Here is a 26,931-nt window from a genome sequence, read left to right on the forward strand (position 1 = left end):
ATCTGGATGAGGGTTGGCACGCGTGCAGCACGTGCGCCTTATGCCACCGACTTTATTGCGGCGATACTCAATAGGCGGAGGCCCTAGGAAACGAGTGACCGCGTCGCCTTATGTTCAAGACGGTTGCTTGTTCCAGTGGAAGAAAAGCCGAATTGTTGAAGCAGCCACTCGTTCCCCATTGTCACGGGCCCATGGCGAAATTGCAGGCGTCGCGAACCATCCCCCACGATTTTTCTTCCCCATCCCCCCCCTCCTGTTGCTCGCCTGCGCCTCAGTTGCGATAAAGGCATCGAAGCGTCAGCCTGTTACTTACTGCCAAACAACGTTTTTGCTCGCCGCGACGTATCTTTTCCTTAGTTTGATTTCGTTATTGTTTCTCGACAGAATTTTGGAAAATTATTACGTATATTTTTTTTTGATTTAGATTCATGCTTCTTTCTCCCTTTTCGTTTGTGAATATAAAATTTGAGGTTAAGTTATATCTTTTCCATCGTATTATTGCTTGTTGACAGAATTTTGGAAAATTATTATATATTTTTTTCTGATTTAGATTCATGCTTCTTTTTCTCTTCTCGTTTATGTAATATTTGAGGTTAAGTTGTATGTATCTTTTCCATTCGATTCATGCTTCTTTCTCCCTTTTCGTTTGTGAATATAAAATTTGAGGTTAAGTTATATCTTTTCCATCGTATTATTGCTTGTTGACAGAATTTTGGAAAATTATTATATATTTTTTTCTGATTTAAATTCATGCTTCTTTTTCTCTTCTCGTTTATGTAATATTTGAGGTTAAGTTGTATGTATCTTTTCCATTCGATTCATGCTTCTTTCTCCCTTTTCGTTTGTGAATATAAAATTTGAGGTTAAGTTATATCTTTTCCATCGTATTATTGCTTGTTGACAGAATTTTGGAAAATTGTCGTTTTTTTTACTCGTTGATTCGTTTATTGATTCAGATTCATGCTTCTTTTCGTCTTTTCGTTTGCGAATATAAAATTTGAGGTTAGGTTAGACCTTTTCATCAACGAATACGAATCTGAAATCGGAGTTGGGTAAAATTTAGAGATACGTACATAAAGATCAACTACTAATAATTACGAATAAATTCAAGTATTTTAATTAATAATTTCACCGAAATTCGTATCATTTTAACCATTTTAACCAAATGAAATGGAGAACGAGTTTAAGAAAGATTCGAAAAGTATTTTTCTATACGAAAAAATAAATCCCATGGAAATACACGAACGATCTTAAACGGTACACAATGAAAGACAATGTTCTTAAAACAAAAGGCGTCGATTAAAAAACATTTGGCACGTGCCTTTTGTATACGTTAACGGCAGAAAAGCATATGCATACTCGTATCAGTAGAACAATATGCGTACCTTGTGTTCAAGACGGCTGTTCAAGACGAGGAGATGGAGATCGCTTGGCTGACATCTCGACGAGAATATTCGTTATTCGTCGTGCATCGCTTTTAATTATCGAGCAACACCTGTGCCGCCTTTTATAAAAATTTATTCAATTTCACATACGAGACGAAACCTTTCTCAGAACAAACCTTATCGCCACACAAACGAATAAGACAATAAGAAACATGGAACAAATTCGATTCGATTTCTTTTTATTGCGAGATCGCCGCAAATCTCTCAAAAATTTCACGTTTTGAGAGAAAAAAAAACCACGCCACGACATCAACGTCTCAATTTCTCCCAACGATTCCTTTCCTCCTCCTCTTCCTCCTCGAGTACCCCCTTCTTCTTCGAGAACCCCCTTCACCATATTTTCTCGATATCCTCCGACGTAAAAAGCACTTCCACGAGAGGAGAGACACTTGGGAAGGGGAATCTCCCCTCCCTCCCCTTCCAGCCGTGCATCGAGTGACGTAAGTGCGTTGCACCGTTTAAGAAACATCGAAAGGCCACGACGCCTCTCCTCCTCCTTCGTGCACCCAATCGAAAAAAGAGAGCGAGAGAGGAGAACGCGCGTGCCGGCACACCTGCACCGTTTCAGGGGGTAGCACGGGGTTACGTGGACACCTGGCGATCGGCCACCAGTCTATCGTCCAACGTAATACCATTTGATGAGTGAAGGAAGGTAGAAAGGAAAACGGCAGGGGTATCCCCGTGAACCGTTCTTTCTGGAAGAGGGCTGTGCTAGACTCTTCCAGAGGGGTGGAGGAAAGGAGGGGGGGGGACAGGTCGTCTGGCGACGACCTCGATACGTTGGAATATCGGTTCCAACGGAGGTGGTGACGGGCACCTGGTCTCCTTTCGCGAATAAATACGGTTAAATACGCGACGAGAGAGATATAGAGGTGTACGTATATATATTTTATTTCGAACAATGGAAACGGTTGGATTTGAGGTGTGTCGTCGTTTCGATTCTTTCCAGGGGATGTGTAGCAGAGGATCTATTAAATTTTGAATTATTTTTTGGAAAATTGGAGAAATTGAAAAAACAATGTAAGAGATTCTCCTTTAAGGGTATTAAAGGTAAAGGAGATCGGCTGCGACTTTAATTGAATCGAAGGTGGGGTTCGAATAGAGTTGGTTCTAATTTTCTAAACGATAATTTTTCGAACGAGCCATCCATTAACGAGATTCAACTGGAAACTAACGATCAATTATACGCACGGCTGGGCTAAGGGGAGGGGAGTTGTTTAAAGGTGGTTGGAAATTAAGTTTAAGCACTTACTTCGTTAAAGGAGATCATTATTGTAATCTAGATTGTTAAAAGGTTACACGAGTGACTTACGACCTTGTTTACTTTCGTACAAGCGAAAGCTGGACGGATGAAAAAATACGTTAAAGTGTATCGTGAACTTTCACTTTTTAATATACAAATTCCTTTTTTCCTTTCTTTCTTGCTCGTTAAATTATAATATAGAAGAATGCAAACTGTTAAGGTAATTTTATGGAAGAAAAAAAAAAAGAGAGAAGAAAACAGGAAGCAAAATGGTGTGGAGCGGTAAGGAAACCTTATAACAAATTAATCTTTTCACGGAAGAATGTGGAACGCACGGTAATAGCAGGTGTCTTCTGGAATGATCGCGGTTCAATTTGCGTAAAAACAGGCACTAAATATAGGAAATATAGCGTTAAGTGGTACCTACAATTTTGCCAACTCTCTCGTACGATCTTAACACTTTCACGAAAATTTTCTTCCTTTTCTTTCCTTCCCCTTTAAAAACTCTACTTTAACGAGAACAGGTTCAACCGCTGTTTACAACCACCGTCTAATATAATAATAATAATTTTTTAGAAAACTCTTTCGTTTCTCAACGAGAAATTTTGCCCAGAATTTGAAGAATCAAGAAACTTTTCGTTCGTTGAAATTTTTACGTAACTTTTCTAAACTTTCTCAACTTTTCGAACTCTCAGTTTTTTTTCTTTCTAAATTATTCCTCATAGAATTCTCAATTCTCCCTAAACTTTGCATACCAAACCAATTCCTTCGACGATTCTCCTAATTTAGGCAGCGAAATTTCCGATAAGAGTTTATCCCTCCAACGATTTATCGAGATGACCCCCCCCCCCCCCCCGATCAAAAGTTGATAAGTTCACCTCTCACTTCCTGCATCGACCCACCCTGTACATATATATATATATATATCGTTTTATCGATCGAAAGTCAGTCGGCGCTCCGTGGCTGTTACGACAAAAGGGAAAGGTAACGACAAAAGTCTAGCCCGTGCCGTGAAACACAAAGAGGGTAGGGAAGGCAGCTGGCAGGATTTTTATTCGAGATCTTTAGAGTCGAGGAGGCAAGAAAGTGTTTTTCAAGTTCGAAGACCTGCAGGCGACCACGGGGAGGAGGGGGAGTGAAATCAAAAGCCGAAAACCATCGCCACGTGAATTTGGCCTGTATTCACGGCCAAAAATTTGCAGATGGAACCACGTTGCACGGTTAACGGCTGCACGATTCTCTCTCTTTCTCTTTTTTTTCTTCAAAGTTCCGGCCAGCCATCTTTTTCAACCCTTTCGATTTATTAGGATCTTTCGAATTTTATCATTGAAAACGGTCCTAATTGAGCGTGTACAAATTTCCTCTCCTCCTCTTGAAACACTTACTCGATCAACAAATTCTACGATCGATTATGAATCGAACCACTTTTCACTCGCCATTTGCATTAACAAACCGCTATCTTCAAAGTGTATGGATCGTCCGAGAATTGGATTGGATTCAGATACACGAGAGAGAGAGATCTTCTCGCGTACGTTATCCTCTCCCCTCTTTCTGGGGAAAAAGAATAATTTGGAAGAAGCGATGAAGGAGAACGTCCCCCAAAGACGTTACGCGATCCCTTAGCATGACAATGAGACATCTGTTTGGCACGAGCTTGCCAAGGGAGCTTGCCGAGTCGCCCTTAACGAAATCGACCCCCCTCTTTTTGATAATCTTCGACGAGGAGTGACGTAATGAAGCGGAGGAAACGTTTCTTGGAGAGCGTGCGCCAACACCTGGCCCCTCCCCCCCCTTCGAACGACCATCCTCGTTTGCCACGAACGAGGAGGACGAATGTGGGGGAGAAAGACGATTTTCAAAAGGGGAGAATCTTAGGAGGGGATACTTGTTGCCTCTCGATTAAATGTGATAGAATTAAAAACATTTTCATTTCTCGAAATATTTTTAAAAGGTTCAAAGGATTTTTCGTTCGAACGAGCTTTCGACTCGAGTTTCTCTCGTTCTCTCAGAACGAAGGATCTAGAAATGGAAGTTGCGTATCGTCGAATAAGGGAACTGGAATCAGGTGTACGAGGGAAGAATTTTCAAGTTGAAGTTTGCCGATTTAAAAACGGAGACGAATTCTTCGAGCGAAACGATACTTAGGGATCTCGTCGTGTTATTTGAAAGTTTAAACGCAGGAAAATAGGAGGCCGGAAAGAGGTGAAAAATTAGGATCGACATGCTCGAAATAAGATCGAAATGAATATGAAATAAGTTCTTTGGAAGAAGGAGAGGAATTGGAGGGGCGTGGAATACATTTGATTTTAAAACTGTTCGACAGATTCGTTCGAGTAGAGGAACTTTAAAACCGTGGAATTTAAAACAAGTTTCCACGAACAAGAAACCTTGGCCATCAGGCTTAGAACGAGTTCCCCCGAGATAAGAAATCTGGAATGAGACTCTCTCTCTCTCTGATACGTTTTTAAAATTAAAACTCTTTTCTTTCTTTTACTCGATCATTCGACTGGCTCTAAACTGGCTCGAACAATTGAAAAATGTAAGTGGGTCAAGATTAAAATTCAGTTTCAATGATTAATCGAGGATGGATGATCGATGTCCCAATGAATCGCTTATAATTTTCCAAACCAAAATTATAACAAAACGAATTAATATCTACGTCTGATCAAGATCAATCTCAAGCTTTCTAAACGACTAAACTTTTCCAAATAAACGAGCGAACGAATAATTATTATTCGCGAAGAGGGGCGATTAAAAGCTATCCGTCCCTTAATTGGGCCCGCGAAAGGGCATTGGACCGTACATTCCCTCGTCGAGGAAGAACGAAGTTCCAACACGGTGCACGATTAATCAAATTCACGCCATATGGCTACCCCTGAGACCGTTTCGCTTCTCTTCAAGTGTCGAGTCTCCTCTCCGATAATCGAAACCGTGAAATCCGGAACGGAAAATCGGCGAAGAAATATTTTCGTGGAGGAAAGCGTATCACTCGTGTGGCAACGTGTAATCTGCCAGAAATAAAGGAGAAATTGGGGTAATGGTCGATCGATAATTTTACGCGCGTGTGGGATATTTTTTTTTAAACATTGGAAATGGTTCCTTTTTATTCGTTCGTGGGAATTATCCGCGCGACAATTATTTTGAGCGAACGTGAAATGAGAACGTGAAAGAGATGGGGAAAATTTCGACTGGAAATCCGAAGGAATTGAAATTTGAGTCGAGAGAGAGAGAGAAAAAGTTGGGTATCGTTGTAAGAAATTTTCACGATAACAAGCCCTTTCAAAACCATTGTATCATGAATTTTTCATGATACATATGTAATTGGAAAGTTATTCCAAGCACAATACCAATTAAGGTGTTCACGCTTGGATCCCTTACAAGCGAATCTGCAAGATCGCGCGTATATATAAAGCTAGTAAAGAAGAAGAAGGAAAAAACCTCTCGTTGAATTTTAATTGAGCAACAAGTCTAAAATTCAAATCGAGCTAATGATTCCCTCCGCCACCAGTTGACCACCGTATCCGCGCTAATTGCATTATCCACGTTCATCCGTTGTCCATCCGACGCGGTTAAAAATATCCCCCGATCTTGCACATTGTTTCCGCGAGAAAAAATTACAAAATGATATTTCGCTCTCTCCATTCAATTACAATCCCTCCAATATGATTATATTAGAGAGAAGGGAATAGAAGAAATTCCATTCGCGCGTTTCGCTCGTTGTTCGAAACGATTAAATTATCGGCGTGAAAAAGGGAGAAAACGAGAGGAGGAGGAGGAGGATTCTTGGATTCCAACCAATGAAACCGATGCCGGCGACATTCGAACGGGACACTCGTTAATGAGATAAGCCTATGGACACAGACAAATCATTAGAGCTGGAAAGTCGGGCCACCCTGTTTCGCTCTGGTCATTCACTCGATCAACCGCTGATCGACGATTTATTATATTCAGAGGCGACTGCAGACGCCGCTTCGATAATTTAATCTTTCCAAGCTTAACGAGCTACGATAAGACGTGGTCGTGAATCGTTTTTCTTTCACCGTGTGCCTATCGTTTCATCGGGACGGAAGTTGCTCGCCTCCCCGATTTTCTTTAAAAATCCTCCCTTCCTTTCGCGAATTTGTAACTCCTCGATTTATAATTCAAATATTCCATTCGTGAATATATATATATATTTGTATTAAAATTCCTCTCGGATTATTGTTTCTCGAGAGAGATAAGTTGAAAGTTTTTTTTTTTTTGTAATTGTAATAAGGCGATAATTTCGAGGAGCGAAAAGAATATGAGGAGAAGGATGAAGGATGGACGCATCGTGGGGTGTGTTATGCAACTTGATCGCCGCTTTCGCGATTTTCGTTTCGAGCGCGTGCAGAAAACGAGGCGTGGGGTACACACCGCGGTGTACGATTCACGTGACCGTTGCACACACGCCTGTGCATATCGTCGGGGAATGCGCGATTCGTTACACATTCTTCCATCGTTCTCCTACCCGTCTCCTGTTTCTCCACTCCATTCGTTATGTCGTTTCGTTAATCGTTCGAGAAATAGCGCAACCGATTCGACCGTTTTGAAAATGATTTCCTTCTTTTTTCTTCTTCTTCTTCTTGTGGTGTGATAATCTTTTGAAATGTGTGAATATGCGATTGTAACTTGCGATCGTAACGATTCATCTTGGAGAATTATTTTAATTAATTGATAATCTTCGATAAAGGGACGGCTAGGTTTCGAGTAAATGCAAATTTCGGTGATTTTTTATTACGAGTAATGATGAACGATACAAATTGAAACGTATATAAAGCATGAAAATTCGGTAATTAATTACGGGACAACCTTATAATTTTCAATTTTTTTCTCAAAAATCGATTAATCATCTTTCCGTATAATGCTATCGGTTCCATCACGTTATCGCTTTTCTTACCGGTTGCTGGTAACAGACGTAATAATTAATCACGCTTAAATACTCTCGTAATTTTATTCATTCGTGTTCACCGCGTTCCGCGGGAAATTTAAAATTCCCCTAGTCTCCCCGCTGAGAATATCCAAGCGATTTATGACACGCCTGCCAACCTTTCAATTCCATCCCATCCTCGTGAAAGTAAGTTTCGCCCGCTAAACTTTTTATCGATCTCTACGATAAATCGAATCGTAGAATTTACGTTACTTTACGTAACGAATGTAAATTTGTTTTTTCTTTCGTTTTGTTAATAATCAGATTTGACTTAATCAGAAATATCAGAAGTTTTATAAATATTATTGAAAATTTTAATTTTAGGAAACACGTTTTTTTTATACCTTATCCAAAGTATTGCATTGTTGAAAATTGTTCGCCTCGCGTTATTCGAGAAACTTGGACAACACGCGTTTTCTGCAAATCACGCGTGATTCATCGATCGCGATGTTTTGCCGCGTTTGAAAGAAATTTGATTGGCAGAATTGGGGAACGATAATAGAAAAGTTTCGTGGAAAATTTTAATCGACTCGGTTCTTCTTTATTTCTGCCTTCCTTTGTGCTTGCCTCGATAAAGATATAAGAGGGCAGAGACGTGAAATCACTTGCAAATATTTCACTCATCTTTCTTACGATATACGATACAACTATAATCGAAACAATAAAAATTTTTCTAAAAAGAATTCGTTCCATTACGGGATGCAAAGCAATTACGTTCAATTACGATTGTTTAATTTTTTCTCGTTTATTTATTTATCAACTTTGGCAAAAGAAAAAAAAAAAAAGAGGAAATCTCAAATGTGAATGGAGAATCGTGGAGGATATCGTGGCGATTACGAAAAATAATCGAGAACGAAGTAACGAAGGTAGAGATCGGTAATCGTTTTCATCGTTACTTTTCTCCTCCATTGAATTCCATATCGAGCCGTAACAAGCCATGGCGCCGACCTCTAATCATCCGGAGGGATTTACTGCCTATGAACAGTCACGGAACCAACTAGCAGCCCCTTTCCAACGTTCCTTTCTTTCTCCTCCTTTTTCCTCTTTCCCTTCCTGCTAAAGTCAAATTAAACAGAACCTATTTACTTGTACCTCATTAATGTTAGCGCCATAGGTAATAAACAAGTTTAAGTAACGGTTAAAAGACGTAGAGGAATTTATTTGACTCGATGTTTCAGCTTGATGTTTGCGATAAAGAAAGTATGAGAACTTAACGTGTTCACAATTTTCTTGATGGAAAAGAAAAGAAATACGTATCCACGTTGTTTCATCAAATCCACAACAATACGAATTCAGCAACGAGCTTGCAATTTTTTGAAAAAAAAAAAAAAAAAAAAAAAATTCTTCGAAAAGCACGAAAATTCGACTACTTTTCAATACTTTTAAAAGATCGGAATGGAGCGAAATAACACTCCATGCTTAACTTAGATCGAGAAGGAAATATTGATCTTTTTCTTCTTTTTTCTTTAACACGTGAAAAAAAAAAAAAAAAAACGCGCGCCGAAACAAGGTGGATGAACCAAGGCGAGGTCGGTTAACCTGAGCGAGTGAGATTTCTACCTGACTGGGTAGATCAAAGTCGATATAGAACCCGTGTTCTCATCTACCGTTCGCGTTCAGAGAACTTCAGCGAAGTGGTGGACCTATTCTAGCCGAGCCACCGTCTCTTTGCAGTACATCCTCAGGGACGTGAAAGAATGAGTAGTGTTGTACCTGTGTGAAAGGTACCCAGAACTGGGTATTAGCTTATTTGGCGATAACGGTACCTATCCAACTCCCTTGGGAGTTTAGAAAAAAAAAAAAAGAAAAAAAAAATTCGCGCGGGTTTCAAAGGATGGTACAAAGGATGAAATGATGGGATGGGAAAAGTTGGCATTCCTAATTTATTTTACCTGATGAAGAAGCTTCGAAATCGGGATGAATGTTGATCGATTTACAGTGTTAAATTTAATCTTCTTTGAAAATGTTGAAAAAAAAAAAAAGAAACTTGAACAATCGATCAACTCAAATCAACAATTTAAATTTCCCGCGAAATGAAAAAACGCGATCATTAACACGAGAATGGTTAATATTTTTGCAAACCAATCTTCTCAGAATCCCTTTTCCCTCTCCTCTTGTATTCGTACGCCTTCGAATTACTTTCCAACTCCAGTTCGCGTCCACTTAACGGCTCGAGTTTCATTTAAATCTCCCGCGCGAAATTATCGAAGCTTTCCTTCGATTAACCGAGGGAACGCGAGCCGGCAATTTATTAAGCGAGGTTCCAAGGGCAGAATCGTGATGGGGTAATTGCCGGTTATTGATGGCGTGTAAAAGAAATGGCGGCGAGGGGGATTCGAAGGGAGGGGGGGAGGGGAGAGAAGGAGGAAGAGAAAAGAGCGCGAAAGGGCGAGTAGTAGTTTTTCGGCGAGGAAGGAAATTTTTTGAAATTGGCGCCAATGATGAGGGCGCAATTTGGTTGGCAATCGGCCGAGCGAGTGAACGTGGTTAATTCGGTTAATTTGCTTGGTAACTCGATACGGTTATTCGGTTTATGGTTAATTTTCGTTAAGTTGATGGCTCGATTATTCATAACCGCCCATTTATACAACGCGGATTAATTTATCAAGAAAATTGTTGAAGCTTTCGATCGAATTCCCAGCCAAATTCACCTTAAAATATGTACAAAACACGAGATCAATTTTATCGTTGGATTAATTAAAACCCTTTCTAACTATATACTTTTTTGCCTCTTATTTATCCTAACGAATATTGTGTTAGAATTTGTCAGAGTAACAATTGTATTATCACTTTGACATGCGCGAAAAATGCTGTTGAACGAGGACATCGAGCTAATAAAGAAGGAGGAGGAAAGAGAGAGACAGCGAGAGAGGTTGCAAGAGAGCGGTTAACAAGAGAGGAACGAAAGGTCGAGGTTCATCGCGCGCTCCTCTCTTACATCGTACGCACGTACGCAACCACCTCGCGAGCGGCAAATCGCGGGTTACGAGCCGAAGGAATTCCACGGCTACCCCCATTAAGGCCGATCCCCGGCCGTGCAACAGAGCCGTGCCGACGCACAGAGACGAAATCGAAAGGTTGGGGTCAGAGCACGGGGCCCAGATCACGTGTACACCCACACGAGGAAACAGTGTTCAGCCACGCTCTTCTCCGCAAATATTCCGCGCACGTGAACAGATTTTCACTGTATGTATGTACGATATATAGCGCGCCTGCACTCCTTACGTGTTTGTTGGAGAGGAAGATGGAGTATCCTGGATCGACTTTTTTCATTCTGCGTTGGAAAAAAAGGAGATTAAGAGGTTATTGTTATATATAGGTTAGGTTATAGAAGGTTGAGTGAAGATTATTTTATGAATCAATTCCCGGATTAATCGGGTCGGGTAATTTCAGAAATGAAGGATTTTGAATTTAGGATAAGAAACGATAAGATAAATCAGGTTTTGTATTTAGAGATGGAGATCCTTCGTATCTGTTGAAGAAATCTGTGGAATGAACGTTATCTGAATTATGAATCAATTAATAACATTGCTAGGTGATTAATGTTGATCCTTATCGGTAATAATCATAACGATTTGAAGAAAAACGTTGTTGAACGCATGAATCATTGATAATCGTGTGCACATTGAATTATAATTATTCGTAACTGTTATTCATCATCGAGGCCTTCCAATCTATAAAAGGGAATGATGCAATTAATATTTTGATTCGCCAAGTAACGAGCTTTAAGCTTATTAAAATATTGCGTATTATGCAACAATGGAGAGTTGAAGAGATCAATCGTTGATTGTAAATAATTAATGATCAGGGCTTTGTAAAGGGAGGCTATTTTTTTCGATAATTGTGTTTGATGAATACGATGCAATAATAATAATGTAAAATACAAATAAATTATCGTTTAAATTTTTTTCCATTTCTATCCTTAGTTTAGATACTTTTAACGAAATATATAATTCTCCATATATAATTGGCCAATAATAATCTTTTATGGATTAATAATATTCTCAATTTGAAAAATTTCATTATTAATAACCAATTCAATTCCTTTCATTTTCAAACCAAAGAGTTTAACATCTCAACCTAGAGAAAGAAAAATTACCTTATTATAAATATATATAATGATACCCGTTAAACAATTCTGAACAATTAACAATCCGCTTGCATAATTCTCCCTCACCGAGTCGAAAGCCAACCTCGTTCCCATCCAAAAAGCTCGACCCTTCCCATCCCAAATCCGCTCGACTCCCCGCGTGGACGCGCACGTTGATCCGAAAACGCGATTCCGACTTGTTTCATCGACTCGTCGTGGACGCAAGGTCGTCGATACGGAGGAAAATACCAGGCCAACGACACGATTCGATTGGTGGCAGCCCGACTAGCGGAATGAATGCAACAAGAAGGCGACACCGACGTCGAAACGGCGGCAATCAGACCGACTCGAACGCCATCTCTCAGCAACGGCAACAACGACGATAATGACGATGACAACAACAATAATAATAATAATAACAACAACAAGAGCGAATAGCAGGCCAAGAATCTTTGGCGGCGGCAGGAGGACGGAACAACGAGCGATCACGAGGAGAGTGCGAAAGCACGAGCTGAGCTGAGCCGACAATGCGGCAGGTACCTACCCCGCAGGCATTCCATCAAGATGCTATCGAAAGTGGCCGACCGCGAGGGCCTGTCCGGCGGGAGGGGAGGCTCTGAACAGAAACACGAGCGACAAAGAGGAAACGCTGGACGAGAGGAGGCCGCCGAGAGATATTAAAGGATGCTGAGCCGCCGACCGAAGGAGAAGGAGGCATCCTATGGCGTGGTGGGTCCCAAGACACCGAGGATCGGGCCTGCGAACACCCGAACAGGCCCGGGCCTTTCTTTCATACCTTTTTCTTCCTCTTCTTCTACTTCTACTTCTTCTTCTTCTTCTTCTTCTTCTCGTCGTCGTCGTCGTCGTCGTCGTCGTCGTTGGCTGCACGTTTATTTCTTTCTTCATTGCAATTGCGCACGTGAACACTCTTCAAAACGTAACTTTGGTATACACATGTACTTTTTGGTTTAGTATGGAATAATGTGTGTGGTTTGTTTCTTTCTGATTTTTTAACTTTTGATTCTCGTTGAAGATCGGCTTGTGTTTGTTATTGGATTTTTAGAGAATCATTTAGTCAATGATTCAATTATTTATGTATTTAGATACAGGATATGAGTTTTTAAAGTTCAAGATTGTGGATTTGTACAATTGTACAATTGTAGGTAAATGCACATTTTCAAGTTTTTATGCTTTGTGTAGACATTGGATATAAAAAAAGTTTTATTTGGTTTCTGTCTTATTGGGTTTTTGCGGTTTGAGGTTATGGATTTGTAGAATCGTTGCTCGGTATACCTCTATTTATGTAGAAGTTGAGTATCTTAGTATAGAAGAGATTGGTTTTGAAAATGTTTTTAGATTTTTTTGTAGATTTTCAAACATATCTTTTCGTATATCTTTTCGTTTATTTTCGTTTATCTTAAATGGAAGAAGTTCGTTTGGCTTTCGTGAATTCCGTGAAAACAACTGTTTTGCGTTATTTCTTGACACATATTTATATATTTCTTCTATTTATGTAGATATTAAATGTAGAAAATCTAAAAATTGAATTATTTTTCAGGGTTATAGAGAAAATAAAAAGTTAATTGTAAAATCATTTCCTGTATAATTACACATTCCAAAGAAAAATTGTTCACCTGTCACGATTTCTGTTGCAAGCTTCCAACACGAATATCTTTATCAATTACGACAAGTAATCTCAGCCAGAAATTCTGCTCATCTAAACAACACTTCCCGCCGAAACCTATTCACCACACCTATAACCACTCCCCAAAAATTCCTCACCAACCGTGCACACCTCCAAATCCCAACCTTGCCTCACCACCATCTTCCACCTTCATTCTTACCCGAAAAGAATGCGACTAAAAAGCTTCGCCAAATCCTTCCATTCGATCCCCTATCGAATCGTTCTAAAACTTCGATCAATCGATAATAATCATCATATCGAATAATCACAGAATCCTTCTTCTCAAAACTTTTTAAAATTTCTTCTTTCTTATCGAAAATCTGTACAATCAAACCGATTAAACATTGTATCACATTATCAAAACGTTGTATTTCTTCTCAAAACTTTCTAAAATTTCTTTATTATCGAAAATTTGTACAATCAAACATCGTATCGTTGCTAACGTATGTTTTGTTTTCCACATACGACAGGTGGCGGCGCTTCATGAGCGTGCCAGAGCGCATGTGTCATACCGCATCCATATTGCTTATTCGCGAATTGTTCGTGAAACATGATCGTCAACCAGTGTGGACACTTCAGCAAATAGGTTACAGCAAATTCGTCTACGAGCAACGGACAACGTTGGTAATATATATCAAGCTAGATTTACATTGCTGTTCGCGAATTATTCTCAACAATTCGTAAACTACGTTTCGAACACCGAAGAACACCGTTTTCGAACAATTTCGTCAATTATTTACCGATGAATACACGCCTTCATCAAAGAATCTCGTTCGCAAATTCAAAACGTATTTAAACATCAAGTAAGTCTTTTAACGAATTTTATACTGATTAGAGCGTAAAACATTCGCGTGTGAGATACTATAAAGTTATTCATAACGAATAATTTTCACAGCATTATTCGCTGCATGCTATTGGCTGTTCGCAAAAATATCCATACTATCGTCGAACATAATTTACAAACTGTTGCTTGTGAGCGGCAATCGTACAATCACATTCACGAACACCTCTCAAAACCAATGTAGACTTAGCATCAGAACGTGTTGCATAGCAATATAGTCGGTTGCATTAAAATACACGATTTCTACTTCGATGGAAAGGAAATACGCAGGACCATACAACACGCGGCGTATAAAACACGCTCGTGTATCCCTGGCCTAAGGGGTCGTCGCACACAGCGGGTTTCCGCGGTTTTTAAAGGGCAGCGCTTATTACACAGATTGGATTAAAGGTCTGGAGTCTCATGGACGGTGGAGAGAGAGAAAGAGAGAAAAGCAGGATAGGAGAAAGGGAGAGAAAGGTGAGTGGTAGGCGGTGGTTGCGGGAGGCGGTTAAGCGAAAGGGGTGGGGAAGGTGGTTTAGCTTGAGACAAGAAGAAGGAGGGAAAGGTATGCGGCTGGTGGTTGTGCGCTTGTGTTTGTAAATGTGTATATATGTGTTGGAGTGCGTGTGCACCTGAATACACTGGCACAGAAGTAGCCGAGAGAACCGGCGGCCCACCTTCACAAGGTGATTCACTGCGATCCCAACGTGCTGTGCTCGACCATTACGTATATACTCGCGATTCATCGCAGAAACGTTCGAGATGCTTCGACATTGTACACTACCGTAATCTTGTTGCTGTTTATATACATCTTGTGCTTGTGCCTTAGTAAGTATTTGTGTATGTCTAGATGTATGTCTAGATAAATATTAGGTGAACGATGATATGAATGATACTTTGAATTTTATGGAAGTATAGGATATCTTCTTTTAAATTCGATTTTAAGATTTTTTAATTTTTAGTAGATTTGATATTTGATAAAAATTTCGATTTCTTATGCGTTTAACTTTATGGAAAATTTCGTGGTTTAGATGAAATTTTATCAATATTTCACGCTGTACATTCTGTACGCGTTAAGTTTCGAATAAACGTAGTAGTAAAAATTCCAAGCCCAATAATAGAATTTAATTGGATACAATAATATTATATTGAAAGAAATCGTCCCGATATCGCTTCGTGTTTAAATCGATAAATCAACTTTACAGGGGATAAAATTGAAGAAGAACGTCGAGAAGAACTTGTTGTTAGATGAAGATTGAGAGTTGAAAGAGGGAAGACGTATGGTCTCGGTTGCAAGTTTAATGCAGACATGAAACGCATTCTATCGTGTCTGAATGATCGGTAGAAAGATGATGATCGAGACGATGGAATTGGAGATAATTATTACGGGTGAAATTATGGACAGTCACGGAAATAGGTGAACCGGTAATAGTCGAAGATTACTTTTATAAAGAATACTCTTCTTATAATCCAATAATAGTAAAACTTTGTTCGTTATTTATACATAGCTTCACACGTATCTTAATTTTTCGTTCCAATTTTTAAAAAGCAAATATTTGTCAAAATATTTAAAAGCATAAGAACACGTAACCACCACGCGTAAACAAGAATCTTTATCTGGATGGAGAAGAGATACGACGAAAACAAAATGATAAAAGCTTGATATATTCAGGAATAACTACTAATATTTAACCGAATCTATATGCATGCACCTACATTACGATTGAAATTTTCATTCACCATTCCGACCCGACAAAATTCTCCTTCTCTTTCCACAACGGAATCCTTCTCTCCCCATCTCGTTTTCCCATTCACAAAAATCCCTTCGATCCATCGTTTGAACCGCAATCAAGGCGGTTCCTCTCGGAGAGCCTCAATTTTATTAAATTCGCCCAATTGGACCATATTTATCGAACGATCGCGATAATTCTCATTTTCTACCTTGTTTGCCTCCTCTTCCAACCTTATCCCTCTCGTGTCATCCTTCTCCCGATCACGGGCCGTCCAAAGGGGGATCGAAACGGTTGGTGTTTACAGTTGACTCGTATAAGCAATGTTGCACCGCGAAACGAATGTGTCGGCGTCTGAAGCGACGACGCAATGGGAACCGCCCGAGGCGTGTCGGTGTGCACCCTTGCAAAAGGCTCTCAATCGCAAGAATGCAAAGGCCAACCGGTCCGCTCGATCAGAATTTCGGCCGTGCAAACCTCGCCTTTAAAATAGTCTACTTTATTGTCGAACGCGTGAGAAAATCCGACTTTTACGCGTCCATCTTGCCTCCTTCGATATCGTGAAAATTGGATTTTTTTTTATGGGTGTTGGAAATTAAGTTGTTTAAGATGTATTTCGAATAAAGAAGGGAGAGAAGGTAGATTATTTTTCATTCGTGATTCTATGCTTCCAGTAGGTGGAAAAAATCTTGACAATGAAATTATTTAGGATACATCGAATAATGATGGTAGAACGGAAATTGATTTTTCTTTTTCTTAATTTCTCAATAATATTAATAGAAGCAATCGAACTTAATCTTCATTTACATTTACAGCATTTAGGAGAATGTTCTTCACAAGTAGTGACTTTGTTTGAAACCAATTTTTTTTCTTTCTCAAATTAAGAATTTTCGCAATAGATACGTCCAGCTAATACAAAACAATTAATCTCGAATATTCCCAAATTAAAAAATATTTCGACCCGAACGATCCACGTGGAACGCGATAATCGACGGCTCTCTAATGGCATCGATCGGTCTTGAGCGTGACGTGAACCCCCAACATAAAAAAAAAAAAAAAAAAAGAGAGAGAAAAAATACAAAAAAGCTGGAGAATAATCGAGGGTGGCGGAAGAGGATTCAAGAATTCGCATAAATTTGTCCGCGGTCCTCGGGCGCGAGGCAATATTTTTCCGGGGCGAAAGGCTTGGTGGAAAAAAGAAAAAAAAAATGGAGAAAAACGAAGGACTGAAACGACGACGACTTGGAAACGTCGAGATATATTTCGCCCCGGATCTCAATAAAGCAACGGCCAATGCAATTCTTTCTCCTTTTTTTTTTTTTTCCTTTTCTTTTCTTCGCCTTTTCCCCTCCCTCTCTCCTCTCGAAAAGTAATCGGTAATCCCTGCAACGGAGGGCACTAACGAGAATTAATACCGAGCGGAGTGTTTGTTTTGTGACTCGGCAGCCGGGCTTTTAAAGATCCGAGTCGCACATGGGAATCAGTTCGCGAGGCCACGTCTGAATAAATTAAATCCTTACCAGGAATTCACTAACGACCTGTACCTCTCTACCTCTCGGCCTACACCACATCTCTTAATGCATGTTCTATGGCCTCCTCCTCCTCCTCCTCCTCCTCCTCCTCCTCCTTCTGTGCGCCACGGGATTTTTATTTTACGCGTTATCCTTTATTCTCGTTTTTTTTTCTTTTTCTTTTTCTTCCCCCCCCCCCTCCTCCTCCGTCCTTTTTTTTTTTTTTCTTCAGATCGGAGGAGTTGTTTTGTCTCGGCGCGTATATGTAACAATAAAGAGGGAGGCGAAACGCACAGGAGTGAAATTGTTTTTTGCTAGTCATGACTTCTAATAAGGAACAAAAGCCGCCTTTTACAACGGCATTGATATTTGAAATTTTTTGATCGATCGGCCTCCTCCCTTCTCCCTTTCTTCTCCGCCTGAATTAACCGTGAATATATATATATTGATATACGTGATTGTTGATCTGTTTTTAAGAAAAGGAGAATTTCGATAATTTATTTTACTGCGGATGAATCAGAGCGAAGTTTATTTAGTTAATTATAAACTGTACGTATATTTTATAGAATTTATCTGATATGCGCGAAAAGAAAGATAAATAAAAATAGAAATATCCAGTGAATATCTATCGAAATTACGAGATCCCTCTTTTATCTTGTCTCAATAATTGCATTAACTATATATTTTATAGAATTTCAACCTTTTTCGGCTCCTGGCCTTTTTCGTTCCAGACGATTTCACACGCAAATTAACGTTATAAACCATTATATATATATTAACATTTTATCTATCTTTTACATAGAAAAAAAGGAAGATAATTTGTTGAATGTTAAAAATCTATTCTGTGTGATAATTGAATAATGAAGCAATTACTAAGAAGCATTCTCGGTTTGTCAGGGCAAATATCATTTATTGTTTGTCTATTATTCTTATTTTTCGTCTTCTTATTCTCTATCTCTATTTTTATTTTCCTTCTCTCTAACGTCTTTCCTAATGAATAGAAATAATTTCAGTTATTTAATCACGAGAAATCACAAACACAATGCTTCCAAAACTCAGAAGCATTGAAAATAACATTTCTATCGTCACGTTTCTGTCAAACTAACGTCCGTAATACGTAGTTGGATCGAAATTTTAGATAAAAAAAAAAATCTATATCACTCGATATATATTGCTCTTTACAAGTTTATACTTAAAGAGCTTAGGAATCTATTTATTCGTGGAGCGATATTTAAAAAAAATCCAACACGAATAAAAAACATTCGAATTGCTGCATCGATCCCAGCTCAAGAGTCGGCATCACGTTTGGAGCGTTTAAGTTTCATTAATGAAACCCGAACGAGTCGCAAACAATTGTATCTTTATTGTCGAAAAAGTGACATCGTTGTTTCCACTCAATTCCCCTGATACGAAAAGGAGTGAATCGAAAAGGAGAAAAGAGATAAGATAAGAAATTCCTCCATAGTTTACCTTATAGTATACCATTTATTTCGATACCTTTCTCTCGTCTCGAGAGAGAAGATAATTTTTAATTACGAGCAATTGCGAAGTTGGGCGTCTGCGGCGTCACGTTTTGCCCCGCGTTTGTCATTGCACTCCACCTGTTATCGTCAATTGCGCCGACGAACGTGCAAACTTGAGCGCGCGTTCACGCAACGGCGCACAATCCCTCTTCTTTCTCTTTCTCCACGGCACGGTGATAATTATCAACGTGAGAAACCCGCCTCCCCTCCCCCTCCCCCGCTACGTGGAATGTTCCATCCATCCCGAACTTCCCTCGATTTCGGGAGGAGGAGACGAAATTTTCTTTTCGAGGCGAAGAAACGTGAATTATTATCTTTTTTTTTTTTTTTTCAAGCTTTCAAGAAGCTGTGACGTGATTTCGCTTGCGACGTGATTGTGCTTCGTGTTGGATTGTCGAACGATTTTACGAATTTAAAACGAAACGGGGTTGGACGGGGAAGAAAATGTATAAGAAACGGTTTTTTGGGGCGAGTCCAGGCTTGTTTGTACAACACAGGTGTGTATATATATATATATATAATGTAACGTGCGCGGTTTCCTCGTTTTTTCGACACGGGGATAATTAATCAGGGGAAGGTGTATCATTTTTCAAGGTGATCAGCTCGGCGAGAAACATTGGCAACGTTACGTGCGCCATGTGAACCGCGTTCCTCGCATTCGAACGAAAAAGCGTGTCTCTCGTTCGTGCAATTATATCTGGCCCGATGAAATATTTAAAAGTCGAGCTCCCAGATTCGATTTTATTATTAACGACGAGCGAGATTGTCGCCCCTTTTCTTTCGAATCGAGCGGAAACGATACGATACGACTGAAACATCGAGGGAACTAAAATATCGAGTCATACCGACGCGTAAACAAAGGGGCGAAATTATGAGACGGTTATAACGGTCGCGTCCAACAATAACAACGAGTTAAAACGAAGACGAAAATATATTATCCGACAATTCTTGCTTATCGAATCGAGAAGAAAAGAAGAAAGAGAGAGAAGGAGAAATCAGCCGCCCACCAACCTCCCTCCCCACATTGCAATTCCTTAATGACGCGTATTCATACGAAAGCAGACTCACTGTCTCCGAGCGCAGACGGTGATAATTATCACCGTGAGAAACGTCATGTATCACCTAAGGCGAGCCACCTTGCGAGAGATGATGCTGATGTTGGGCTGATGGCGGCGGCGGTTGGGCTGTTTTCAAAAGGGCCATCCTCTTCCATCCTCCAGCAAAGATGGAGGAACGAGAGAGAGAGAGAGAGAGAGAGAGAGCGGTTGGATCTGGACGGAGAGGAGGAATTTGATTTACGCATCGGCTCGTTGAAGTGGATGTATTGTGCGAGAAAACATTGTGACGCATCGTGGGGGACGAGTGGGGGATAAAGTCTTAATTACCAACCGCGCGTGTATCGAGGCTACGATTTCGCGAAAAGTCACAGTCACGGAGGCGAGTGAGAAACAATGAGGAATTTTGAAACTGACGCGCGTTGAGTGTAATAATTTCGTGGGTTTGTGGAAGGAACGATTCGATCAAGTTGTAAAATTTTAAGAGATGAATTATATAGTAGCATTCTCGTTGGAGATAACGCTGCATGATTATTCAAAGTAAATGAAAGGTAATTTTAATTGTAAAAAAAAAAAAAAAAAAAAACAAAAGTAAAAGTAATTTAAAATAAGATGTGAAATTGAAATTGGATGGATGTGAAGGAAACGTGAAAGTGTTATAAAAAAAAAAAATAATTATTTTTTCTAATTTTTTGTTCTTACAGAAGATTGAATTGGATCGTAAAGTTACAACCGGAAGCTTAATTCGTCGTTTGTATTTCAAGTAGGTAATAGATTTTCAATGTAATTTCAACAAGAGGTTAAACATACATCGAATTGAATAAATTGAAGTTCGTTAGAATTAAATAGCTTAATATCTCGTTACAAACCTCGTGACCAATGTATCCACTGTTTTATTAGAATCAAATCAGTTAACGATTCTAAATTATCGTTCCTCACTATTGACGCTTATCTCGACAGGTTCATGTAACTTGAGCTTCATGGAATTCTATTATCTTAGAATTATAGTCGAGTAACAAATTTTCCATTTAATATTTTTAAATTCTTACATTCAATATTCCTAAGTTCTAAAACAATGATTCATACGCATGAAACTTGATTATAAAATTTGAATGGAATCTTCGGAATCTCTTCGATTCCGCCTCTACCTTAAACTATACCCTATGTCTTGAAACAATTCCTAAACGATATTAACCGTACGGTATGAATTAAGTTTTTGAAACAATACAAATCCTAATAAAAATCCCTCATCCAAAAAAAAAAAAAAACCTCGCAACAATCACACCTTGTATAACTTACGTAACCTATAACCTATCCAAAAAGAAGAAGAAGAAGAAGAAGAAGAAGAAGAAAAAAAAACCAAACGACGTTCATTCTGAAATTCCAACTGGCCCCCGAAAGAAAACCTGAAACCGCGCTAATCTTTCCATCATTATCGATCGCAGGTAACCACGATCGCCCCACCAAAAATTCCCACGTGTCCGGTATTCGAATTCCGCAGGACCAGGAAACGGTGGGCCCGATGGATTCCGTTTTCGGGCCCGAAATGAAGGGGGGAGGGGGGGTCTTATTCGCGACGAAATAAGACCGCGGCAAATAAGAGTCGTACACGGGAGAGGGCCCACGGCGGAACTCATTTTAATTAGAAGGGGTCCCTTCGTTTTATCGAGTTATTCCCGTGCCCCTCCTCCTCCTCCTCCTCCTCCTCCCCCCGCCCCTCTCTCTCGCGCCCTTCCGCGGCCCGTTTCGTTCCTTTCCCCCGCCGGCCGGCGCGGCAGCCGACTCCCCTCCCCTCCCCCACTCCTTCGTAACGTTCGCGCGGGCCCCGTGCCCCGCCGATCGGGGCCCGGGCCCACGAAGCCGGCTTGGAATGCGGTCCTACGGGGCCCGTAGTGGTCGTGGAGTACGGCGTCTCGGGGTGTCGGAGTGTGCGTACACCGCGGTCACGTCAAATCGCAACCAGCCTCGTATTTTTTCCGATGCTTTTGCGACGGGTAAGGGGCCTTGGCGCGGGGCCCTTCTCGTTCGATGATGATAAACGAGAGAAATCTTCTTTGTTTCCCAAGACTGGGGTTAAATAGGGCGGGGATGCGAGGGAATTTTTTTTTTTTGGGCATCGTAGTTTTTCAAAAGTCACCAAATTTTCAACTTTCAACGAGCGAAGAAACTACTACTGGATACTAGATCAATATTTTTTCAATATTTCCAATCGATCCGAAGCGACACGGTTTAGAATATAATACTAGACTACGAAGAAACCACATCGCTCCCTTCGTCACCGCAATTATTAAAAAATTCCAAGCTTTCGTACCAACTCGAAACGAGTAGCCCCTTCGCGACAATCCTCGTCCATCGCACGATCTCCCCTCCTCTCCTCCGTGTCCGTTAGCCTCCTCCCGTTCACCTATTGAGGGAGGGGGCAGGAGAGGAGGAACGGGACCTCCAAAGCGGCGACCAAGTCCAGGGAGGTCCTTCCTTCCTTCCTTCCTTCCTTTCTTCCTTCCAAGCGGCGGTGTACGCCAAGTGCTACGAAGAAGAAGAAGAAGAAGAAGAGAGAGAAGAAAGGAACGGCTCCTTGGCAGGATCAAAGGATATGGCCAGATCCTTTTTGCTCCGTGGGGATCGAAAATGTTCGGCTCGGGTTTCGGGTTCGCCGCGTTTAGAAGAGGGAACTGCCTCGAAGCAGAGAGAGAGAGAGAGAGATTGCGAGGAACGATCGCGTTCGCGGGCCTTGTCTCGGGCCTCGAGCCCCGGCTGATGGTTTCTGGAATATGGGCCGGCCCCTGATGGGTTCGTTTCGGCTCGCCGGAATTGAAAGCCCCGCTTTAATGGACCGCCGACACTTTGTACACGTCTAGTGGCTGCGGGGAGGGGACACCTCCTCCTCGCACACCTGACTTTTGACAAATTCACCAGAATTATCGGTTTACATGTTGTTCCTCCAAGTGTTCTGACCGAGGTTGGAAATAAATTTGGATTTTCCGGTGATCGGTGTTTCTCCAACCGATTTGTAAGCTCGGCTTACAAAAGTTTGTTTATCGATAACGGTATCGTCATTAGTGTCTCTCGTTGTGTTTATTCACCTCCGCCGTTCTTTCTTCCGCGAATCCGTCGAGGATTTGGATTAAGAAGAAACGTTGCTCGTCTTCTTTGTGTTTCCATTTTGCTACGCACGAATAAATAACGCATCCTCGATCACGATCTAACCTCGTCCAAAACCGTCCAATTCATCCTCGCTGTTTACAAAAATTTAGAAAGAGGAAAGAAACTAAATCAACCAGAAATTCTCGCCTCTCCTAATATATATATATAAACCTCGCGCGGTTTAAACATCCTCCTCGTCGGCCTTGACCCCGAAATATTCCACCGTTTCTCGCGATCGAGAGTGGCGCACAGTGTTCCAAAACACACAGCGGCGGCCAGACACGAGTCTGCGTGCAGGTATCGCGGGGTGGGGAGGGATTTTCGCCGATAAATGAAAGGGCGGAGGAAGGAAACGAGGATGGGCAGCACGCGATCTCCCGAAAGAATCTTCGTGGAATCTTGGTGGAGGGAGATTTATCGGATTTGCAAATAATGAGACTATGTTTCAAACAGTTTCAAGCCTCCCTTTCGTCCGTCCCTCCTTCTCGGGCGATTTTTTTTTCTTTTTTTCTTTTTCTTCTCCCTCCTTTGGAACGACCTTGCGCTTCCACGAAGGGTCGAGTTGGGTTTTCGAGGGAGAGAATTTCGGGAAGGAAATTTTGGGAAAAACCAGAGGAGAGGAACCCCTCCCCCCCCCCTGTTCTGCTTCCCTTCACCTTTTGGAAGAAAAATTCCGGAGGATCTGGAATGCCGGGATCTTGGAATTCGTGCAAGGTGTTTCTCAAGGAATTCTTAAGGAGGATAAAGGATGATCCCGGAATATTTTCAGACGTCCCAGAAGAAATTTTCGACAATCCGTTGAATTAATTTCTGCGAGAAGAAAGAAAAAGAAGAATAATGGAAAAGGATTTGGATTCTGTTGGAAAATTAGCATATCGATACATTCCTCTTCAAACTTTCATCTCTCGAAGCAAGACGAGAGTTCAACGTCTACCACGTCAAATCTTTTTTTTACTTTGAGGGAGTACAAAGGAGGTTCTCACACTACGTGTATCATATATACATACATACATACATACATATATACATACACGAAGCTCGAAAATCTCGGCATCATCGTTCCGAGAATCCGGCAAAATTACCTGAAACTGAAAGACAAGAGGAGCGAGAAACCGCGAAACGAAGAAATCAGAAAAAGCGAGAAAACCGAAGCAATAAAGTGAGGTGAGGTGGCTAAGGTCGAAAAGGCGAGGATCTCCTCCTCGAGGAAGGAAGAAGGAGAGATAGAATGTTGGCAACAAAGCGGCGGCAGCCTGTTAATAAAGTAGCTAATTCGCCGGGGAGAGAGGAGGAGGAGGAGGGGGTCTTCGTCCGTTTATTTTCCTCCAGAATCTTTGCTCTTCCCATCCTCGCCGTTCCCTCCTTCTGGGCTTCTCCTTCCTCCTCCTCCTCCTCCTCCTCCTCCTCGCTGGGCCCGGCGAGGGTGGCGTTAACGAGGCGGCGAGACTTTCACACGATCGTTTGCATCGAGACAAACAGGTCCCGTGAACCACGCGGGATCCACGATTCTCCTCTATTATTTACACGACCGCCTCTCCTCTCAGAGAGACAGAGAAAGAGAGATCTTTTGAATTTCTTTTGCACGGGTTTGCTTATGTGAATCTGGATTAGCATCCATAATGTTTCTTATTAAAAGAAATTTAACTTCTTTCAGTTGCATCTGGATTAGCGGGCATCCGATACACTTACTTTCGAAAATTTAACTCGTTTCGGTTAACAAATCCCTAACAACTATTCCAATCTCGTTCGTAAGCAAGATTATAATACGTTTCTTCCTAATACCGTCATTACATCTTAATATCTTCCAACAGTCTCTCCTGAAGCATTGTCACGAATCTAGAGATTAAGATATCCAAACTATCCAACAATCTTCGAAGTCATCGATCTGAAAAGGATCTAATTTACGGATTATCCGGATTACCTCAACTTCGTCCAACTCCAGCGGAGCTTGTAATCCTACGGGAATACAGCGAAGAGCGTGGCGACAATTAGTCGAGTCTACGCGAATAGCGCTCGCCACCGTCCCGACGTTTGGGCTGATTGGCGGAGAGGAAATGTCGCGTTTAATTGGCGAAGAACGTTGGGGAGATATGAGGAAAAAGCGATTCGCCACGTAAGACCACGGTGCGTCAGTTCCTCGGTGAGGCTTAATGGAACAATGGGGGTGGAGGAGGAGGGCCTCCGGTGGCAACTCGAGGGCCCTGGCAGTCAATGAATCTGCTGGCCTTTTCCCATGACACACCACGCTTCTTCCCTCTCTCTCACCGACTCGCTTCGGGTCCACCCGATTTTATTAGCCTCTGACTCATTCCGTCTTTACTCCTTCGCTTCGATGGATATCTTTCCTCCCTTTCTTCTTCTTTCCTTTGTCTTCTCCTGTAGAGAGAGAGAGAGAGAGAGAGATCATAGACAAATGGAGACTATGCTATCGGTTGGGATTGAGAATTGAAAAATCGGTTTGAATCACGTTGAATCACATTGTCTCGATAATAGAAAGGGTAAAGGATTTTGGAAGGCAAAATTTTGGTTGGAATAAAATTTAGGTTGGGTTTTCTTCTTTTTCGTTCAACGGGATTTGTATTCTATTGTGGCAAATAGAAAGGGATAAGAAGAGAAGAAAGTATATTGGAATTTAAGAATCTTGAAAGGATTACGAGCAATGTAATGATATAGTTTTAGAAGAAAAGAAATTAAGATTAGAACCCGGCTCGTTTTAGACCCGAACGGTGTTAAACGGTACTCGAAACAAATTGTAGGGCAGTTCAAGGAACAATTGTTTCGCTAATTGGCATTATCCCCAGGGCTAACCTATAATTTTCGAATGCACCTGCACATTTCTTCGAAAAAAATGACTGCCACTCGTTCACGAAAAATATCTTTTCATTCTTCGTATCGATTCCCCCGTTCTAAAAAAAAAAAAAAAATAAATAAATAAATAAAAATAATAGCACAATTCTTGTAACAATAATAACAATAACAATAATACTTGTAACACCGAAACAATCGAAACAAGGGAAAAAAACAAACGTCCCTTTACATTTTTTTTTTCCTTCTCCACCCTCCTTAAACCCTCTCTTTCTCTCTCTCTCTCTCTCTCTCTCTCTCTCTCTCTCTCTCTCTCTCTCTCTCTCTCTCTCTCTCTCTCGTGGCCACTTTACCGACTTATATTTCGAGCGATTACGTGTATAGCCGTGGATCGAGCCCTCCTTCGTTCGAGATGGAATCGCTTCCTCGATAACTCGAGCTCTCGCGCTCGAGGTTTTCGATGAGGAGCTCCGCGACGAATTGGAAGTTCGCGGGAAAAAAAGGAGAGGAGGGGGGGGCGCATTCCATCGGACGAGCACCGATCCAGGAAGGCAGGCAAGCAGGCAGGCAGGCAGGCAAGCAGCCAGCCAGCCAGCCAGAGAGCCCTTTTATCTCTCGGCCTCTAACAAGCAGCGTATCTTTTTTACCAGTCTCGATCGCGGATAAAAATTGTGAACGAATACCTAAGAATTGGTAATTCTTTCTATATTTTCGTTCTAACTTATTCTTCAGGCTCGATTTTCGTATTAATCCTTTTCAACGAGGCGAAAGTTGCATCGTTTGTAATTTCGAACGTATTTTACACGAGATATAAATAGACATATATAAAAATCGATCTTCCTCCTCGTTCTCCTCGACTACTTATCTTGTAACGGAAGATGAGCAGAGAGATGAGGAAGAAACTCGATTCCGTGTAAAATTGCATGGAGG

The 26,931-nt window shown here is 41.0% G+C and overlaps 1 protein-coding gene and 3 long non-coding RNA genes across 8 annotated transcripts in view; 3 read left to right on the plus strand and 1 right to left on the minus strand.

The window, feature by feature from the left end:
• Nucleotides 1-13,869, minus strand: part of LOC105734797 (uncharacterized) — a 34,433-nt gene extending 20,564 nt beyond the window's left edge. For 3 of the 4 annotated variants that reach the window (XR_004224334.2, XR_015295071.1, XR_015295074.1), the window contains exons 1-2: nucleotides 13,361-13,869; nucleotides 12,523-13,261 (exon numbers count right to left, since the gene is read on the minus strand). This is a non-coding gene — a long non-coding RNA (uncharacterized LOC105734797). Of the gene's footprint in view, nucleotides 1-313; nucleotides 1,037-12,522; nucleotides 13,262-13,360 lie in introns of all 4 variants that reach the window. The other variant, XR_015295073.1, reaches the window with a different exon arrangement.
• Nucleotides 13,870-13,893: 24 nt separating this feature from the next.
• Nucleotides 13,894-14,217, plus strand: LOC147658529 (uncharacterized). Its single transcript, XM_031915024.2, has 2 exons — nucleotides 13,894-14,034; nucleotides 14,116-14,217. The coding sequence occupies exons 1-2, from the start codon at nucleotides 13,894-13,896 to the stop codon at nucleotides 14,215-14,217; spliced, it is 243 nt and encodes an 80-aa protein (XP_031770884.2).
• Nucleotides 14,218-14,308: 91 nt separating this feature from the next.
• Nucleotides 14,309-20,278, plus strand: LOC105734796 (uncharacterized). Of its 2 annotated transcripts, XR_015295081.1 has the most exons (3): nucleotides 14,309-14,710; nucleotides 19,333-19,494; nucleotides 19,592-20,278. It is a non-coding gene; the product is annotated as an uncharacterized LOC105734796 (long non-coding RNA). The 2 variants fall into 2 exon arrangements; XR_015295080.1 differs by lacking the exons at nucleotides 19,333-19,494; nucleotides 19,592-20,278 and adding an exon at nucleotides 15,439-15,950.
• A 5-nt stretch (nucleotides 20,279-20,283) lies between these two features.
• Nucleotides 20,284-20,898, plus strand: LOC147658530 (uncharacterized). Its single transcript, XR_015295075.1, has 2 exons — nucleotides 20,284-20,603; nucleotides 20,757-20,898. It is a non-coding gene; the product is annotated as an uncharacterized LOC147658530 (long non-coding RNA).
• The last annotated feature ends 6,033 nt before the right edge of the window (nucleotides 20,899-26,931 follow it).

Source organism: Apis florea, unplaced genomic scaffold (assembly GCF_048593485.1).
Source record: "Apis florea isolate Af1SG1 unplaced genomic scaffold, ASM4859348v1 contig_2201_pilon, whole genome shotgun sequence".
NCBI lineage: Eukaryota > Metazoa > Arthropoda > Insecta > Hymenoptera > Apidae > Apis > Apis florea.

What these genes read in the sequence shown, in the direction of transcription:
- LOC147658529 (XM_031915024.2), top strand. Translation starts at nt 13,894, where the DNA reads ATGAGCGTGCCAGAGCGCATGTGTCATACCGCATCCATATTGCTTATT. An exon ending in ACGAGCAACGGACAACGTTG is followed by an intron (nt 14,035 to 14,115) that starts GTAATATATATC and finishes CGAACACCGAAG; the next exon opens with AACACCGTTTTCGAACAATT.